The sequence below is a fragment of the Podarcis gaigeae genome (genome assembly GCF_964106915.1).
Source record: "Podarcis gaigeae genome assembly, chromosome: 5".
NCBI classification, from domain to species: domain Eukaryota; kingdom Metazoa; phylum Chordata; class Lepidosauria; order Squamata; family Lacertidae; genus Podarcis; species Podarcis gaigeae.
The window spans coordinates 54,629,102-54,649,012 of NC_139681.1; the positions used below are offsets into that span (position 1 = coordinate 54,629,102).

General features: G+C 43.3%; 1 protein-coding gene and 1 long non-coding RNA gene across 9 annotated transcripts in view; one reads left to right on the plus strand and one right to left on the minus strand.

Annotated features, from left to right (window-relative positions):
- Nucleotides 1-18,976, minus strand: part of LOC310845873 — a 74,170-nt gene extending 55,194 nt beyond the window's left edge. The window contains exon 1 of the long non-coding RNA XR_014565018.1: nt 18,888-18,976. This is a non-coding gene — a long non-coding RNA (uncharacterized lncRNA). The remainder of the gene's footprint in view (nt 1-18,887) is intronic.
- SORCS1 (sortilin related VPS10 domain containing receptor 1) overlaps nt 1-19,911 on the plus strand; it is a 435,672-nt gene that overhangs the window by 287,540 nt on the left and 128,221 nt on the right. For all 8 annotated transcript variants that reach the window (XM_083741539.1, XM_083741538.1, XM_083741541.1 and 5 more), the window contains exons 8-10: nt 1,030-1,119; nt 9,782-9,961; nt 16,777-16,923. In XM_083741539.1, the coding sequence (XP_083597665.1) occupies nt 1,030-1,119; nt 9,782-9,961; nt 16,777-16,923 (417 nt within the window). The remainder of the gene's footprint in view (nt 1-1,029; nt 1,120-9,781; nt 9,962-16,776; nt 16,924-19,911) is intronic.

The window sequence follows — 19,911 nt, forward strand, 5'->3', positions numbered from 1 at the left end:
CCCACTACTGATACTATTTAATATGGCAGTCATCACGCTTGTTGTTAATGTATGATGATGACCATTCATTTTTACTCATGTTACTCAGTGTAAGCTACTGAGTGTCACTTTTGTTTTGTCCCAAACCAATTTTGAGGGGACGGTCTGTTTCATTGGCTTAGTTCAGGGGTCAACAAACTTTTTCTGCAGGGGGCCAGTCCACTGTCCCTCAGATCGTTTGGGGGAGCTGGACTATATTTTGGAGGGGGGAAATGAACGAATTCCTATGCCCCACAAATAACCCAGAGATGCATTCTAAATAAAAGCACACATTCTACTCATTTAAAAACACACTGGTTCCTGGACCGTCCGTGGGCCAGATTTAAAAGGCGATTGGGCCGGAACCTGCTCCCAGGCCTTAGTTTACCTACCCATGGCTTAGTTGCAGCTAGCTTTCCTTTGTAGTTTAGAAGAAATTAATTTTCATTCATTCCAGGTGTTGAAAACACAGATTGCCTTGAAACATGTAACAATAAGTGTTAAGCACTCTGCAAAATTCAGAGCACTTAGGTACACTTGAGACAGCTGACCAAAACTTTCAATCTGGTCTTGGGTTTGAAGGGGGTGGGGAGTTTTCCCAAAGTTGACACATACATAAAAGGTTGTATCATTATACTCTCAAGTCCTGATTGTTAGAAACTAAGAACAACTACTACTGACACGAGGATTACAAATGCTGCATGCTCAAATGAGGATTCAGAAGGCTGCTTCTAGGCACTTATATTTGCAGCTTTTCCTGTGCCCTTTTGTCTTTCTGTACAAGCAATCTGAATAGGTTAGGCCACTTAACGCTGTCAGTTTTCACTGCTGACAATCTGAATGATGCCTATTTTGTCTCCTGCTGTAACTGCAGTCCCATTTTTGAGCTGTCACTGCCGCAATTGCATTCCCCTTTCCAGCTTGCCTATTATTTTCTCCCTGCCTTTGGAAAAATGAAACAGTGATGATAATAACCTTGATAATAAAAGAAAACTATGTTATATGTTGCAGCTGACATCAGGAGGCCGGCCTCATTACTACGTGTCCTATCGGAGGAATGCATTTGCGCAGATGAGGCTTCCTAAGTATGCTTTGCCAAAGGTAAACTCTTATGCTCAGGATATTCATGCATGCGCTTTCAGTTCACGGGTTTGACCAGCAGACTAGCGTTACTGCTTTTCAGCAGCAACTTCAGAATTGGTTTAATTTGCACGCAGACCTGATTCCTATTAAAGAAAATATCCAAGCAGGGGGAAAAACAACCCCATCCATTAAGGTCAATATTACAGCTAGCCAAGGACATCCATTCAAAATGCAGATTGACTTTTGAGTTGGTGGAAATTACTAATTAGGGTTTCATTTTAATCATTACTGACATCTGTGGTTTTCTCTTAAAATGTTTTTCCTTTTTCTTTGTGCCAGTAGCTTCCACATTTTGCTTTATTAATGTAACTTAATGGGGATTAAAGAACAAAGCGCCTTTGTGTGTTGGCTTCACATCTTCCCTAATTAAGAACAATGAAGCAGTGGAACCTAAAAGGATATCACTGCCTTCTGGAGCTAAAACTTGTAGAAAGCACATGTAAAATATGTCAGTCAGGAGGAAGCAAATTTCACTTAGAACTTGATTTTAAACCACTACACAATCAAAACTCGAGGGACAGGAAAATTATTAAGGACTGCTGTCCTTCATACAAGCCAATTTGTTCCATTATGTCACAAGTTGGAAATATGGCCTATGAAATTCCTTGCCAGCTTTTCAGTATGCAATGGTTCGTGGTCTCTTTGTTCATGAAATAACACTGAGACATCTCCCTATGGAAATGTCAGCACCCTTGGCTCTCACTTTTATTTATTTGTTGTTGTTTTTAAAATTTGATTTCTTACCTTTCCTTCACCATAAGGCTTGGGAACATGAGGTTTCAAATAACCATTCAGCCACAAACACACTGGGCTACCTTTGGCCAATTACTGTCTCCTGGCCTAATGTACTGCACAGGGTTGATGTGAGGACAGAGGAGAACCATAATATAACACTTTGAACTCCATGGAGGAAAGGCAAAATACACATGTAATAAGTAAATAATGGTGTTTTGCAATATAATGTAATGCAATTTGCTTTTATTGATTCCTTATTTTATTTTAGATTATTTTAACTAATACTGTATTTTTAAATTGTTGTAACTGCCCTCCCCAGGGAACCTCATGATGAGGGGTGGGTAAGAAATATAACAACAACTACAACTACAACAAACAAACAAACAAACAATACACCAGGGGGCTCAAATTGGGAGCTTTGGCAGCCCAGAGACTTTATTTCCAGTGCCAGTTGCTGCAGATTTTATTTACCCACCTCCTTACCAGTCCATCTTAAAACTATATTATCTGTCTCTAGCTCTTGGTCCTATATCTGCCTGTTCCAGATTCTGCCTGTTGGCTTAACTGGTCCATGCCATTTGTTTCTGACCCCAGTGGGTCCTGATATCTAACATATAAGCAAAAAAGCAGGTCAGTTATGCAGGCATTGCAAAATCTAAATGTTGATAGAGGGAGCGTATGGAAGGGGATGATGTCAATGCAAATATAAGAGGAATATTTTGTTATAAAGCAGTTGCGTAGACTTGCACATAGTTCCACTAGCGATGGGGAACATGGATGATTTCTAATTACTGTCTTTACTTACTCTTTTATGTGACTTTATGAAGGGTTAAAAGATGTACAATTCTTTTTGTGGAGAAATTGCCTATTAAACACAATATGCAAAAATGCTGATGAATTTTCATGAGGACTTTAAAATAATAATAATAATAATAATAATAATAATAATAATAATAATAATAATGTAACTTGGTGTGGAAATGTGGAGAACTGAACTTAAGAAGAGTGCTGGGGTTGGGGTGGGGACTGAGAGAAACCAAAATTGGCAGATTCACCCATCCCAGCTAGCTATACAGCCAGATATATTTGTGGAGAACAGGCAGAAAAGTTGGAAGTAGCAATGAACACCTTTCCTGTATATGCTGTGAGTGTGTTCCTTCTTAAGGATTCCCCTTGGCTTTCTAGCTGGATTCATGTTTTTAGGATTTATCCTGTTATTGGACAGAGCATATATATTAGCTTCTCCCATTCCTTGTAGAAATTGCTCATATTAAATAGTTCCCAAGCAGCTTCCACTGATTTCGGATGTCAGTTGCCTTAACAAGCCCCAAGAGGCCTTCCTGTCACCCAGCACAAGACGCAGATGTTTTTGAATCCGTCGACAGGGTGATATTTAAGGCAACAAGGTGCTTCATTACAATCTCACAATATCTTCAAAGGGTGAACATCTAAATCTGTATGCACAGAGCTACAGTGGTAAAGGCATGTTGAGGATGCTGTTATCAAAGCAGGTGGCTGCCTTTATTAAAAATGAACAAAGCGCAGCACAGTCAAAAGGAAATGAAACAAGCAAGGTCCTTTATGACTAGAGAGACTTTAATCTCTTTCAGCTCAATTACTCTGCCCAAATAAAATCAATGGCGTGTAAAGCTTTTCTTAGAGACCACAGTAGCTTGTGGAATTTTGGTACCCAGACAAAGTGGCTCGATCACTAGATTCCCCACCTTGATGTTTCTGCTGCTTTGGGAGAAAATAAATGGTAAAATCATGTGTCTCTGATGCAGCGATAGTGAGAATGATTCATATTAAACATAGAAGAGACCTGCAAATTTCATAGAAAAGGAACAGTTTATCAGTTTGGCGCAACTGTAGATGGCTTTGCACTATTGTTACTCTTTTTGTGCTAGTGATTTTGAATCAGTTGTGATCAGCATAATGACTGGTATATTTGGTTTCCAGCATATTGCTTTGTGAGTGTTTCTATCACCTCCACACTGTGCCTACCGGACAAAGCACGTATCTGGAATTTCTCTAGGGACATAGATCAGACAAATTAATTTACTATCAGACCATTGTCTATCAGACCATTTACTATCAGACAAATGGCCCAGGCATAATTCAACCAAACATTAAAAGATAGAACAAAATTAATCCAGCATGTCTGTACGTGGACCAACTCTAGTGGTCCATCGTTACAGCAGTCAACTGTGTTATTTGCAAAACATTCTCTCCCTGCAGCATTTTGTTAAAGCTGCTTTATAATTATGCTTCCATCACCAAATATGCATATTTATATTGAATTTTAGAGTTACAACATGAGTGGATGGAAAATAGATTGATGGAAGATACAAGGTATTTAGTTCAACTCCAAGCTCTAATTTTAATGTCTGGGGTGAAACTCTTCCCATAAACTTTGATGGACGTTAATAGGTGCAAAAGTGTTTGCCAGTGATTACAATGCCTTAGGCATGGAACTTTCCTTTGCCAGGGTCTGGGCTGGCCCAATTTTATGGATATGTGTTGTTGACTTTTTCAAGAAACTGGGGCAGGGAGGATAGCATCTGAATATTCTTACCATAATGAATAAGTGCCTCTCTTACTATCTGTGTTAACCAGCAGCAGTTTTCCTGATGGGGCAGAGCTGCAGCATCCTGCCACTTACCAGGAGGGATGAGTTACAGATAGGTAGCCGTGTTGGTCTGCCATAGTCAAAACAAAAAAAATTCCTTCCAGTAGCACCTTAAAGACCAACTAAGATCCTGCCACTTACCAGGAGGGATGAGTCTGTGGTGAGGACCAGCTGTGCAGACACACAGTGAAGCCCAATCCGGCACTCTCACCAGTGCTTTTGCACAGTCCAGACCTCACTGTCACCTCTTCCCTCCTCCATCCAATGAGCAGCAGCAACACTGCTCTCTGGAGGCTATTGCTGTGGCTCTTCCCCACCAGGCCAGCAACGTCTGATCTTTAGTGTGGCCAGTTTATCCTGCTACTTTCTTGTGTCCTGAGTGCTGTCTCAGCTTAGTCCACTGCCCCAGACAGAAAACAGATTCTAGGAGTATTGGACAGACCCTTAAAAAGGTTGTGAGACTCATCCTCTAGATAAGATAAGCCTTTGCTCTCTGTATGTCCTCTCCTTCTTCTTTCCTCTGCTTTTTCCCCCCTTCCCATTTCTTATAGTACTGTACTTCTTAGATTAGTATTTTTGTTCTTTTTAACACAGCCATTGTGAAGTGCTTTGGGGTTCTTTAAGATTGTTGCTGTTGCTGTTCTTTATGGCTGGGTATAAAGGGACGCGGGTGTTCTTTATGGCTGGGTATAAAGGGACGCGGGTGGTGCTGTGGGTAAAACCTCAGCGCCTAGGACTTGCCGATCGCATGGTCGGCGGTTCGAATCCCCACGGCGGGGTGCGCTCCCGTCGTTCGGTCCCAGCGCCTGCCAACCTAGCAGTTCGAAAGCACCCTTAAGTGCAAGTAGATAAATAGGGACCGCTTACCAGCGGGAAGGTAAACGGCGTTCCGTGTGCTGCGCTGGCTCGCCAGATGCAGCTTGTCACGCTGGCCATGTGACCCGGAAGTGTCTGCGGACAGCGCTGGCTCCCGGCCTATAGAGTGAGATGAGCGCACAACCCTAGAGTCTGTCAAGACTGGCCCGTACGGGCAGGGGTACCTTTACCTTTACCTTTTTATAAGGCAATGAGCCTGCCTCTTTTTCCAGTGCTTATATAACATTCGGCACTCCAGCCTGGTGAAAGGAAGATAGATTAACCTATGGAATCTATTAATTCTCTTCTTCTTCTACATAGATATATATATATATCTTATGCACGTTGCTTAAGCACACTTATTAGTGCAGTGTGTGAAATGTTTGCATCCTCACAAGCTATTTCTTAGGAAAAATTATGTCCAGCTTTTCTAGTCTCATAGAAGCCTTCCACATCTGTCCAGCTGCTGTGAAACTCCTGCATGTTTCAGAGGGCTGTGGAATGCAATCAGATTGTACTGGGTGGTCAACAGTGTGGTCAACATTTCCCCAAAGCTACAAATTTTTTTTTGGGGGGGGGATAATTGTAGACAGGTAATTTGTCTATCATTACCTTTCATACTGTGAATTCATGAACACCTCAAAACTGCAGTTTAAAACAGAAAATGTAGCTGTTCATCTACAACTGATAAGAAAAATTGGATTTCGTTGATAGGTTGTCTTTTTTAAAGGACAGAAGTGATGCATGATTCTGTGCGTTGTTTACAGAGCCACCAACCAGATATAATTGCTCTACCTAGGTAGCAATGTGATGAATTGAGATTGAGTACATTCTAAATGAATCTACCATAATATACAATTTCACTCCTAATACCTGTCTTTCTCTACTGTCATTCAAGCATGTTTATCTTTGTTGGGTAGTTCTGCATTTTCAGTCTCCAGCCTATGCCCCATCTCATCTTTCTGGCCTTTGCTATCCCTCCAGATCATTTTTATAGTCCCAGGTTCTGTGATGGTGGAAAAACTCTGTGCTCCTCATTCATTTTTAATCATTGAGCTAGCAGGTCAACAGGGCCTAACACTCTATAGAGCGGGGAGGGAAACCCACCAATGCACACTATAAATTAGCTGACAGCATCTTCAATCAAGATTACAAATCAGATATCGCATTTATGTCATTAAATCTGCCAAAAGGCCAGGATCCCCTGGTCAGCTGAGAAAAGGGCACTCACAGCATCTTGGCAATTCTGAAAGCATTGACCTTTAGCCCTTCACATTCACCCCAACAAAGTCATGTGCATAATGCCATTCTTTCCCTGTAAAGACATAAGGTATAAAGGCCAGACAGATGGACTGCATCTTAATGCTGACTATCCTGCAGTGATACAGACTGGGGAATTCTGAAGGCTGGTGTTTTGATGCTTTTGTAGGCAGATGTATGGGAAAGGTGTCACGGCCAGTGTCAGGGGGCATTCACTAATTGGAAGACAGCATTCTCTTCTGTTCTTTCTAAAGGCAAGAGGTGTCTTTATTTCCCATGGAAAAGGATGGTGATGGTACAACTTCCCTCTCCATCCCCCTGTATTTAGCTTCTCTTTGTCAGCAGGAATATTGTTTCATGGTATGATTTACCCAGTAGAAATAACAGGCGAATTACTGTGTCTGACACAGAGAAGAAGGGACGCTTTATGTGGTGCATCTGAGTGGTATTTGTTGCACACGACAAGTTTGTTGACAATTCCTCAGTCTGGCAATATATAGACTGAATAAAGAAGGGAGGGAGGAATGGCGGGGTGGGGAACCACAATGTTTACTCAAAGCAACCAAGAATACAAAATATCTCCTGTCTGAATACAGAGTGGAAGAAGCTGCCTGGTTATCTGCAAGTTATGAATACTGAACTGGCATACCTAGGAGGCTCTCTCCTCATGCATTTGTCATTCCATTCTCCAAACCTTGTGTTAGCAGATGACTATTTTAAAAATGTCAGGTTGGCTATTCCTAAACCAGGCAATGGTATCTGATCAGTCCGAGCTGGAATTTGAATGGCAGGCTGCCAATGAAATCTGGATAATGGAGGCAAAAGTCTAGAAGGAGATTTCTAACAAGAGGCACCTGCTTAATAGCTGTGCCCTCTGGCCACAAAGCTCTGCACTGTTAATCCTATAGTTGGGAGGGCTGACTGGGTTTAACCAATTGCAGTATCTGATAGAAGTTTGGATGCCAGTAAATGTAGATAAAGAGCTTTGTGGCAACTAGTTCAATGATGCAAGTCTTATTTTCTCTTTTTCCTTTAAGTTTTCCATGGAAAGATTTTATTTCTGGATTTTTAGTCATTATTTATTTGTTAATGTTTGAGCTGCTAGAAAAATAGGTTAAGGTCATCTGTGTTAAAAATGCAGATACGTATTAATTAGACATCGAGCACAGACGTATATGTCTTGGAACAGCAAAATGCTAACGTAGCATTAGTTTGGGGGGCTTTTCTGCAAAAATCTTTATGAGGTACAATTGTACAAGAAATTAAAGACATTGCTTTGCAAGTATCCGCATAACCAATAGGGGACTGAAGCAGCACAACAGTTAATCTGATCTGCACATTTTATTTTAACAGCAAACACAATTTTTTTAAAAAGAAGCTAAGAAAGTCAGACATTTAAAGAATTCTCAAGTGCATTTAATATGCTGTTCAACGCTGCTGGATTTACAGATTTCACAATTACTTGGTCATGTGCAACCCAGTCCTGTACATGCTTACTCATAAGGAAGCATCATTGTGTCCAGTCTGCAAGTGGATGCTAGAATGCAACCTCATTGTTGGAATCATCTTCATCCCTACTGTTTTAATTCACCTAGAATGGTGCAGAGATCCCTTTTCCCTACATATCTAGGTTTGTGTATGGTATATTACAGGGATAAGCACATGATTACTTGACTGCCTATGTAGCATTGCTCAAACTGTGGGCCAGGGACCACCAACCAGGCCTCAGTGTTGCAGCCTGCCCCCTAGTAGTGCAGTAGCCTTTAGGTTTAACTGACTCTAGAGGCAGCAGTTCCCCACACATGCACACTACATAGGCATGCCTAGGAGCAGGAGTTAGTTAGCAAGTGAAGCTAATAGCATGCAAAGTTGGACGAGAGGAAAGGAAAGAGCAGATATGAGCAATATGGCTGGCTTAGTGTGAGGGAAGAGAGAGATTGGCAAGGAGGGAAGCAAAAGGGTTGCATAGACAGAGGGAGAGGAAAATCAGAAGCCTTTGGGACTGCTGTAGAGTCTTCTGGCTCCTCCTTGTCACATGTATGTATCCCTACACCCTGCTCATCCTTTATTCCTGCTCAGTCTCCTGCTGAGGCATGAAGCTTCTCTTCCCTCCACTGAGGCAGAACAACTGGTGAGAACAGTGCAGGAAATACAATTGGGGTGGGGGTAGAGATACAAAGTCAATATTTTTTTAAGTTGTATTAATAATCTCAGAACAGAGAAGAAGGTTGTAAAAGAGGGAAGTGATTTTAGGAAGAAATGAATGTAAAAGGCACCAATAGGAGGGATGGAAGAAATTGGCAGTTTGGAGGTAGGGCTAGGTTTGAAATTATATATGAAAGGAAAATGAGAAGGGGTGGGGAGCGAAATGATATTAGTAATAATACTGTGAGAGGCATGCAGGTGTAGGGTGTCTAATTTTTGACAACTTCTACCCTCTAGATCCTCTGAATCAGCAAATTCTGCCTAAACTGGGGAGGGTGAGTTAGACTATCTCCAGAAACAATGCATCCTATTAACTTGAAGAAAGCTGAAGTATATAACTTGTCTCCACTGGGAAATCACTGTGGCAAAGATTTTAGCAATTTCCCAAAGACCAATTAGGTCCCATCAAGAGAAAATAATGTTAGTAACCGCCTGCTGGTTACAGCAGTTGCCACTTCCATATGCCTCCATGTTGTTGCTGACTCTGCTCTTGCGCCACCATTTTGTGAGTGAACCAGCTCGCAAAAGGACCCTGGACATAGAAAGTTTGAGAATCCCTAGCCTATGGCATTTCCTTTACCATAATGAACAGTGGTTCCTAATTGTAGAATTTTCTCACACTGTTGAAGGACAGAAAGGAATTAATATTCTACGTTTCTTTTAATACACTCATCCTCCATTGCTACTGTACAATACCATCACCAGTGTAAATGTTCACTTAATGTGTCCTCAGTTCATTATTACTGTGCATATATCTGAAGAAGAGAGAATGTGTAAAATATGCATGTGCACATGCAAGTAGATTGACTTTGGTTTCTGATTAGACTTCATAATGAATCTCTGCCTTCCTCCACGAGGCTTACCCTGCCTTGCCCTTGGAGCAGAGACAAGTGAGATGCCCGACAATGATGCTTCTCTCTGTGCTTTCTCCCCCAGGACATGCACGTCATCAGCACTGATGAGAATCAGGTGTTTGCTGCAGTCCAGGAATGGAACCAGAACGATACATATAATCTCTACATCTCTGATACCCGAGGGGTCTACTTCACCCTGGCTTTGGAAAATGTCAAGAGCAGCCGAGACCTGGAGGGCAATGTGATGATAGACCTCTATGAGGTATGTGACGATAGGGCACGTTGTCACCTCTAGTTTATGCACACGCAAAAATCCCCTACTAAGGCTAGGATGCCCAGTGTAGCTGGACGTTTCTGTGGGTGCAGAATGTGTTCTCTTTCTGGCAAGAGTTGGGTAAATCATATTGCACAAGGGCCACATTCATCTCTACTCATAACTACCTTTTCCAGTGAAGAGGTAAAAAGAAGCGATATCCTGAGTTTCACCAAGACTTGAGGGTGCACGGTCACAGCTAGGTTCAGGGATCTCTCTGGCATAGATTCTAAAAAGGAAAGGAGACAAGTTTCTGTCTGGGCTGATGACTACTGCAGGCATCTTTGGAGTTGGAGCAGCCTTGGGAAAGAGCAGCATGGAACACCCTTTTGGAGGATTGCAGAAAGCTTAACCAAGTGGAGCTGTCCCTTGAGCAGAATACTGAACAAAATGGGGCCTGGGAAGTACACAACTATAGAAATTAGACAGGCATTAGCTCCAATAAAAGGGTGATTTCGTTAAGGACAGGGCTGGATAGAAGAAGATCAATAAATGACATTGGGTGGTATCTAGAAAAATAGTTTAGCTAGATATTGCCCAAAGAGCGATCTGCCAGTAGATTTCACAATGTAATTTTCCCACTAGAAAGAAGACAGGAAGTCACAAGGGGTCTCTGGACAATCAGAACTTGCAGTCAGCTGACTGACATGCACCTTATGAGGAAATGTGAAAATATTTACCAAGAAACATCAATATGGACCAATTCCATGGGAAGATGCTTGCAAGAGGCTGCATCCATTACTGACCTGAGTTAATGAAACCTAAATAAGGGTGCCTGCTTGCATTATATAGGATAGAAATTATGGGGACTGATTAGGCTTGCACTTTCATAATCATAATTGTGCATATTGGGTATTGCAAGAAAAATCCTCCTGCATAGCAGTGACTATGGGGAAAATATTTAGTGGGAATGATAGGAACTTCCCCTGAGAGAAGTATACTTAACTTGAACTGCTGTATCTTCCTCTGATTACCTGCAGTAGTGCTACACTCATTGCTTTGAGCAAATCCAAAACAACCTCATAGTCCCAGGGCATGTGCAGAATTCCAGTCGAACTGAGCACCTCACTTTTGAGGACCACTATCCTTTCTAGACAATAGCCTTGGACTTCTGCATTCTCCCACATCAACTATCCTTTATGTGGACAGCCAGTCTGTATAACAGAGTAAGTTCCACCTCGTAGCCAGGAATGTTCAGTTACTGAGAACTTGCACTCAGGAACTGCATCAAGACTCCAAAGTCAAAGGGTACACTATCTACAACTGTTAGCATTTTGAAACACATTTGACTTAGGAGTGAGACTGGGGGCAAACGTTTTGCCAAGCTTTGAGTAAAACCACCAGGCGCTGGATAAAATTGTGCAAGGTTTCCATCTGACCACCCCTGCTCTATAGAAAAATGTGGTACAGACCGAAAAGCAGAATCCCTGTGCTGTCTACCTCAATGTGAAATTCCCTAGGTGGATTGACTTTGACTTTTGTACATGACTTAGAACATCTTTTACAGGTAAGCATCTTGACACAACCATCCAGGAAGCCTGAATGGGCAATGTTTAAAAGCAGACAAAACTGGGAAGGAATAGTCATGTCATTTCCTGATCACACTGAGGATGATTTCTTTCTTTCTCTCCCCCCCAACCCCCCCCCCTATTAATTCCCCCACCCCAAGCTTTGGCAGGCTGTTGAAAAGGCTGTTGCTTCCCATTACCATCAGGTTGAGGAGTGGTTTCACTGCATTATGTAAAAGTGTCCTACATCCCAAGAGGGGGAAGGAGGAGGGATCGAATGAAAAGCTTCTGTATTATTAGGCTGACAGTTCATAGCAGTCCGGATTGAAATTGATGTGATCAGACTGGTCATGTCGTATCTGCTGATTGCCTAGATAGAAAGAATATTGGCTGACACCAAGGCTGGCACAAAGCGTTCCCTTCAATCTGATTGTTCTGACTGGGGATGAGCTGAAAGCCATCCAGTGCAAGTCTCCCAACAGGATTGCAATGAATGATGAGTGCTTAGAGGTAAATGAAGATAAAGAAGAGATAGCAGGGAGGGGAGGGGGGAATCCATGGATGGATTAGAAAGATGTAGAAAATAGAGGGGGGAAATCAGAGGCTGCATGGGTGGGGAAAGGTGGTGACAGTTCTAAAAATACTCATTGGTGTTTGTCAAAAAACATATTGTCCTCAGCCAGCCTTCCCCAACCTCTAATTATAATACATTTACTGTGGAAATGGATTTTTTTGATTATTATTTTTTTAAAGACAATTCCTGACCACAGGCTTACAATCTGAAAGACACAATACAATTGCAAAGGAAAGCAGAAAGCATCAAAGTCAGCCTTAAAGACATTTAGGACCTTTCTACCATTTATGGTGGTGCAGTTTCCAGGGTTTGGATTTTTTGGAGTGCTGCCACACAATGTTGCCATTATTCAGAGCCAGTGTGGTGTAGTGGTTAAGAGCGGTAGACCCGTAATCTGGTGAACCGGGTTCGCGTCTCCGCTCCTCCACATGCAGCTGCTGGGTGACCTTGGGCTAGTCATACTTCTTTGAAGTCTCTCAGCCTCACTCACCTCATAGAGTGTTTGTTGTGGGGGAGGAAGGGAAAGGAGATTGTTAGACGCTTTGAGACTCCTTCGGGTAGTGATAAAGCGGGATATCAAATCCAAACTCTTCTTCTTCTTCTTCAGCTGGTATACCAGAATAACATGCTCCAAACAAAGTAATGAAACTTCTGTGAAAGATCCAGAGCAGAAGTTTGTGCAGGAACCATCCTGGTTTCTATGCGAAGGGGTTGGTGAGTGTGGTTTGGGAGATGGCTGTTTCGTGCCACTTCCCTCTGACCTGTGTGAGCTGTCAGTCATGTGAGCTGAATTCAATGAAGAGATATAACAGACAGAGCACTGCCTGTGATGGCAATTCCTAGCTGCCAGCAAAATCTCATCATGACTACCATAGTTTGCCATAGTTCCTTTTCTAATCTCCTATACTCCTACAAGATTAGAATTCAGGAATAAAAAAGGTAAAGTTAAAGGACCCCTGACAGTTAAGTCCAGTTGCGAATGACTCTGGGGTTGCGGCGCTCATTTCACTTTACTGGCTGAGGGAGCCGGCGTTTGTCCGCAGAGTGTTTTTCTGGGTCATGTGGCCAGCATGACTAAGCTGCTTCTGGCAAACCAGAGCAGCGCACAGAAACACCGTTTACCTTCCTGCCGGAGCGGTACCAATTTATCTACTGGCACTTTGACGTGCTTTCGAACTGCTAGGTGGGCAGGAGCTGGGACCGAGCAATGGGGGCTCACCCTGTCACGGGGATTTGAACCGCCGACCTTCCGATCAGCAAGCCCTAGGCTCAGTGGTTTAGACCACAGCGCCACCCGCGTCCCCTAGAATTCTGGAATCCTTGGCATTAAATAAATAAAAACTACAAAAGGCCAATCCATGCACATGCTTATAACCCCAGCAATTTACTGGCTTGAGGGACATGGAGGGTGTATACAGGGTATGGCTAAAGCCACATAATTTTTCTGCTTTTGGGTTCAACCTATCATTAGTGTGCAAAGGAATGCTCTACACGTAAAGGTAAAGGTAAAGGTACCCCTGCCCGTACGGGCCAGTCTTGCCAGACTCTGGGGTTGTGCGCCCATCTCACTCAAGAGGCCGGGGGCCAGCGCTGTCCGAAGACACTTCCGGGTCACGTGGCCAGCGTGACATCGCTGCTCTGGCCAGAGCCAGAGCCAGAGCCGCACACAGAAACGCCGTTTACCTTCCCGCTAGTAAGCGGTCCCTATTTATCTACTTGCACCCAGGGGTGCTTTCGAACTGCTAGGTTGGCAGGCGCTGGGACCGAACGACGGGAGCGCACCCTGCCGCAGGGATTCAAACCACCGACCTTTCGATCGGCAAGCCCTAGGCGCTGAGGCTTTTACCCACAGCGCCACCTACACGTACTCTCTAATAATAGCAACATGTGACCAAAGATGCAGACAATCAGCTGCAAATCCAGCTGCAAATCCATTAAAACATCAGATCAAAAACCGCAACTGTACCACTCTAAATGGTGCATGTGGGAAGGCCTTTACTAAGGAGTTGTACCTTCTTCCAGGTGAAAAAGATAAGATTGCACTGCATCTGTGCACTAACATTTCAGGAAAGCACTTTCCAAGGTAGCTTGTGCCTTCTCACTCCGAGAAAAAGACGGAGTCACAGAAATTCAGAACATTTTTCTACCTGATATATAAAATGCTGTTTAGTCTTTCATGACTAGCCTCTCCCACAGAGAGAAGCATGAGAGCAAAGCGCAATTGTATCAAAATAACAGGAAAGAAAGTTACAAACAGAGTTTGGGCAGAGGTTGGAGCACAGTACTTTTCGCCTCCTTTGGAGTACTTTCCCTTTCAAACTCACACCCTGCAAGACATGCATGCATTAGAAATTTCCCCAAGATTTCAGCATACAGTTTGAAAACGAATGTTGACATCACTGGGACTTGTGGGAGACTCAATCACTGCGTTTTAGCTTCCTTTCATCCTGGTGAAAGCAACTTGGAGGGAGGTTGAAGAAAGCAAGTCTGGTTAATGTAACCCCTCCTTATAAGTCATTCCACAAAGACCAGCAATTTGCACAAGTTACGGCAAAGTTCAGAAGTACATAAGAACACAGGAAGCTTCCTTATACCATTGATCCATCTGGCTCAGTAATGTGTACACAGATTGGCAGTGGTGCTCAGGGATTTCAAGGGAGATGGTCTCCCTTAGTTCTATCTGGAGGTGCTGGGAACTGAACCCAGAACCTTCTGGATGCACAGGACATGCCCTGCCATTGAGCTGTGCCCATCTCTTTTGGCATTTCCTGACACTCATGTGTTACAAGTTCCTTTGGGCTGCAATAAACGAGGCTCCACACCACCATAATGTGTATGTGATAGTTTCAACCGCATCTTCATTCCTACTGCTTAAAAAAAATGTCTCCAAACTCCTGCTACCATACCTGCCATGGTTCAGGGCAAGCACACAGATTGCATGTTCATAGGGATACTCTAAGTATAAATTATAACATCGGGGGGGGTGTGTGTCCCACCTCCTGCCTCTACGCTGCCTGCCTCATGTGCTAAGAAAGGAACTGCCCTCATTCAGCTTCTATTTGTGTTTCTTCTTCAGATTGTCATTAAGAACTGAAGTTAAAATGCAAGTAACTTTTCCTGCTGCTACAATACTTTGCAGCTGGGTGCCAATTAAATAATAACAGCAGAGAAGAAAAAGGCCCCTTGGGTGACATTATGTATCAGTTCTTGTACTCCCCTGCCAAGGGAGCAGTTCGTGTTGCAGGAATCAGAAACACTCTGCTGAAAGACAAAAGTTTTAGCCCTCCCCTCTCATCCTCCTGCAAACCTAGCAATTGGCACAGTGACAGGTTGTCTGTCATGCTGCTGTAGATATTGTGCTATTGATTTCCAGCACATAGGGAAAGCCAGACCTGTTTGACAAAGCAAAGCTGTTTCTCATGTTGCTTCTTGCATCCCATTCAGTTTTATTTAGAGCTGAACAAATTGCCCTTTTCAAATTTGTAAACCATCTTTGTGTCTCTTCCGAAGGCCTTGAACTTGCTTTTCTTTCCATTTCATTAATTTGAAGTTTAGACCTAAGGGAGCTGCTTGAGGACGTGACTGCTTCCGCATGGAAAAAAAGAGAGAGAGAGCAGGAACAACATGTGTTTCTGGCCAATGGCTTCACCGAATTGTTGAATAATGGAGCTGGAAGGGAACTTGCAGGTCATCTAATTCAACCTCCTCCACAGTGCAGAATCTGCAATGCAGGAGGCAACTACAGCATGCCCTGGGATGCTGTGGGTAGCTTTAAAGGAGGATCAGACTATGGAGGATAAGTCTATCAAAGGCTTGGTGGTGAAAAGTTTTGAGGCAATATGCTTCCATTGCTAGAGAAGGAAAGGCTATTGTGTGCTTTTCTGGGCTTCCTAGAAGCATCTGAATGGCCATCTCACAAAACAATATGGTGGTAGTCTGATCCAGCAAGGCAGGAACCTCCATATTTGCTTTGGGTTCTTCTCCAGTAGCAACTGTAAGAGGGAGCTAATCACATCCACACCAACCAACTACTGTGTCTTATATGGTACAACCAAAAATTTCAGGTGACATAGCTATGTTAAGGAAGTTCATAGGAGACAAATTGCCCAGCTCCTTCCTCCTACAGCCACATGTGTGCTCTAAACAAGCTAAGGGGGCCTCCTGAAGGATGTGAGATGAGGTACAAGGCTACTTACAGGATGGGGAAGTTGTTTCATGAACTTCCGTAACATCACTTACCTCAGGACTCAAAGTATTAAAACTTTGGACCGTTTCCATCTTTGCTGGCAACCCCCTGTACCTCATCCCGAAAGGAAGTTGCCGTCCAGAGAGGCACAAGGGGGTGCAGGAGTCAGAAGGAAATGGGGAAACTTTCATTACTTGGGATTCATTAAGTTAACTTACCATCATATCCAGACCATTATGTTCCCATCTTTGTTTCATGACTTTTCATTGCCAAAACCCTCCCTTACAGTGTCTGAACTTTGAATCCACAGTGGTGTTTTATGTTATTCCTTTTCTAGCCTGTGGTTTATAAGGCGGCCTTTGATGCATTTTTCACCCAAGAGTCTGCTGTATACTCAGGCTATACACCATACCCCAAAGCTGGATTTGACAGGTAACAATGCATGCACAATCTGTGTCAAATTTATCTGTTTTTCAGCCATGCCAATTTTTCCTAGGTAGCAGGGATAAAGGGAATGTTCTTGGCTAACAAGAAGATTGACAACCAAGTGAAAACTTTCATCACCTACAATAAAGGAAGAGACTGGCACTTGCTACAGGCCCCAGACACAGATCTGAGAGGAAACTCGGTTCATTGCCTCCTGGTAAGTGAAGGTTTGTGGGGACAATGGGATAGGGGGTGGCTTTTTGTGACAACAGAATGACATGATCCATTAAAAATAAATGCATCTTCCTCCAGGGTTGCCTCTTCCCCAGTAGTACATCCTATGTGAAAACTCCATTATGGAGGTTTCTAGCATCTCTGAGAATCAAGCTGTTGTTGTATTTAAGGGGGGGCATGTGCATTACTGAACCTTTTCCCTGATGCATTCAGTTTTGGCAATACAGGATGGACTTTGTTCCAAGTCAAAACATGAGATGGCAAGAGGGAGTTCTTTGTAGGTGCAAATGGGAGACAAATTGGATATTTGTATGCTTAGATATCTTAGGGTGACTCTGGTGCGCATAACAGTACCAGATGATGATATGGAAATCTACACAATAACTTGTGGTAAAATGTGTGACTTCTTGTCTCAGAATCTTGAGTCTCTCTAAAAAGGATATGTAGGACCTTTGCTTAAAATGGAAACAAATACAGTGGTACCTCGGGTTACAGACACTTCAAGCCACAGACACTTCAAGTTACAGACTCCGTTAACCCAGATATAAGTAGCACCTCGGGTTAAGAACTTTGCTTCAGGATGAGAACAGAAATCATGCTTTGGCAGCGCGGTTGCAGCGGGAGGTCCCATTAGCTAAAGTGGTACCTCAGGTTAAGAACAGTTTCAGGTTAAGAATGGACCACCAGAGCGAATTAAGTACCATGAAGTTCATGAAAGGCTGTATATTTCCCTTTTCTCCAGTCACATGCACCTCACTAACTCATTTCAGCAGACCAACCTAATTAACACCTCTTGGACTGTCCCAGTGCCCTGCTATCAATCCAAGAGTGAAGATGCACTATCAGAGCAATTCTGTATGGTGACGAGTTCAGACATTTATCCCTAACCTCGAGAAGGACAAGGAAACCCACCTGGACTCTTGCACTTTAAACAGCTCACAACAATCTGGGACCTGAGCAAGTGCCATAGCATTGCATATGTACTCTAGGCAGATGTTTGAAGTTATTGCATAAAGGGCAGAATGCCTAGCTCACTCTTGATTATACATGTAAAGATTAGGATCAGGAAAATGAAGCTGAATGCTGTAGAGATGTGTCAGCCTTGCAAAACTTCTCTCCCCACATCTACTTTTCATTTCTCCTAAAGTTTCTTGGCTAGTCTGCGCTTCTTTGCTCCTCACCCGATCAGGATTTGTCTGCCATCTTGTGGTCCTCAAAGGTACTTAAGAAGGAGAGGGTAGAAGTTTTCCTCCAACATATACATAAAGGGTCATCATATTGCGTGGAAGACTGTCAAATGACAGGTGTAAGAGATTCAGAGAAGACCACGAAGATAGGGCAGAAAATTCCCATAGGCCTGAGAGAGGAGGAAGGGGAGCAAAACACGCCAGCAAAAGTTCAGCTTGTGCTGTGCCCATCAAAGCAAAGTAGGGGAGAGTTGCGTTAAACGTTTACCCTGTAAAATACAGCAGCTGTCTTAAACAGCCCAATATGAAAGTATTAAAAGGAGAGAGACTGAGGAGGCAGTTACCTCAACTGGGTTGCAGAGCTGAGTAAATTACTTCAAATTGCTCATGGTTTAAACATGCCAGGGAAATGGTGGTGTGTATGAGTTTGGTTTTTAAAGATGTGTTTCCCAGCTTGCCCTTCAGAATAGATAACATTATCAAGGCACATAAGTCTTCATGCCTTTTGCAGATGCTCTTCAGCCCACCGAGTCTGCTGCTTTGTAACATCCCCAGTTGGATTGCTACAATGTGTGACCCTTGCAAGGCTGTCAGTTACTGTTATGGTGTTTGGTATATTGTTCTTGTGTAGTGACAGGCCCATTCATTTGATTCTGCTCTGCTTGTTTGCTTCCCTCCTCCCCCCCTCTCTTTTGTGTTGCCTTTTGTGACATCAACAAGAGATCGCACCCCACCTTCCAGTACTTGGTATCCTACTCACCTCTTGGCAGCACACACCATATTGACTTCACCATAGTGAAAGCCTCTCTGAAGAGGCATAAATGCTGAAGAACACGAAGAACACTTTTGTTCCCAGGGGTCTCACCTTGCATTGGGCAGGTGGGGGAATGAATCATCTGATACAAAGCTTGTTGGCATTTAGTGGTAATCTGCTTCCCAGTGGCTTTTGCGGTTATTTATTAACTGAGTAAATAACAGGTTGGGAAGTAACCTTGGTAGGCCTTTTGCATGTATAGCCACTGAGATTGTTTTGATCTTTGAGGGATTATGCTAGCCTCTGGAGAACATTACAACCCCGGGCATTAGGAATGAGGAGGATATGCCCTTGTTTTTATTATTTGCATTCACTGTTCTTCTCTTCCTGCCACCTGCTGCCAGCAACCGCATGGAGAGAGGCTACAGATTTTGTTTAGTTATGATAGAGCTTTGCTGTGTGTTGGGAGAAAGATAGCTGTTCCCTCTCTGTAAAATAATAATAATAATAATAGCATCACTGGAAGCAGGAAGGCACCTCTGTGTTTGCTCTCTGAATCTAATGTCGTAAGTATATTTAAAAACAAACAAACAAGAACTAAGAGGAGACCTGCTATTAGGCAGATGGTAGGCCAGCCACTTAGGTTGCAGATGCAGGAGACAGTAGCACCAGTGCCGTGCTGGTGACAATAATTATACTGGGCTGGCTACTTTACCTGGCTGCCTTCTCCCACTGTGTCACAGACCATGCCATTAAGAAAGGTCTCTGACTGAGCAAGCAGGCAGGGAGGCAAACAGCTCAGGCCAAACAGTTCATCAGGCACCATTCATCCATTACTCTGCTTATATCCATTTGTTTAAGCAGGCAACAAGCAGGTGCCAGGTGGCTTGGTGAATTAACCGGGACAGATGTTAAAGAATCATGGAATTGTAGAGTTGGAAGGGACCCTGAGTACCATCCCTGCAATGCAGGAATAAGCAGCTGTCCCATACAGGCATCAAGCCTGAAACCTTGGTGTTAACTGGACCAT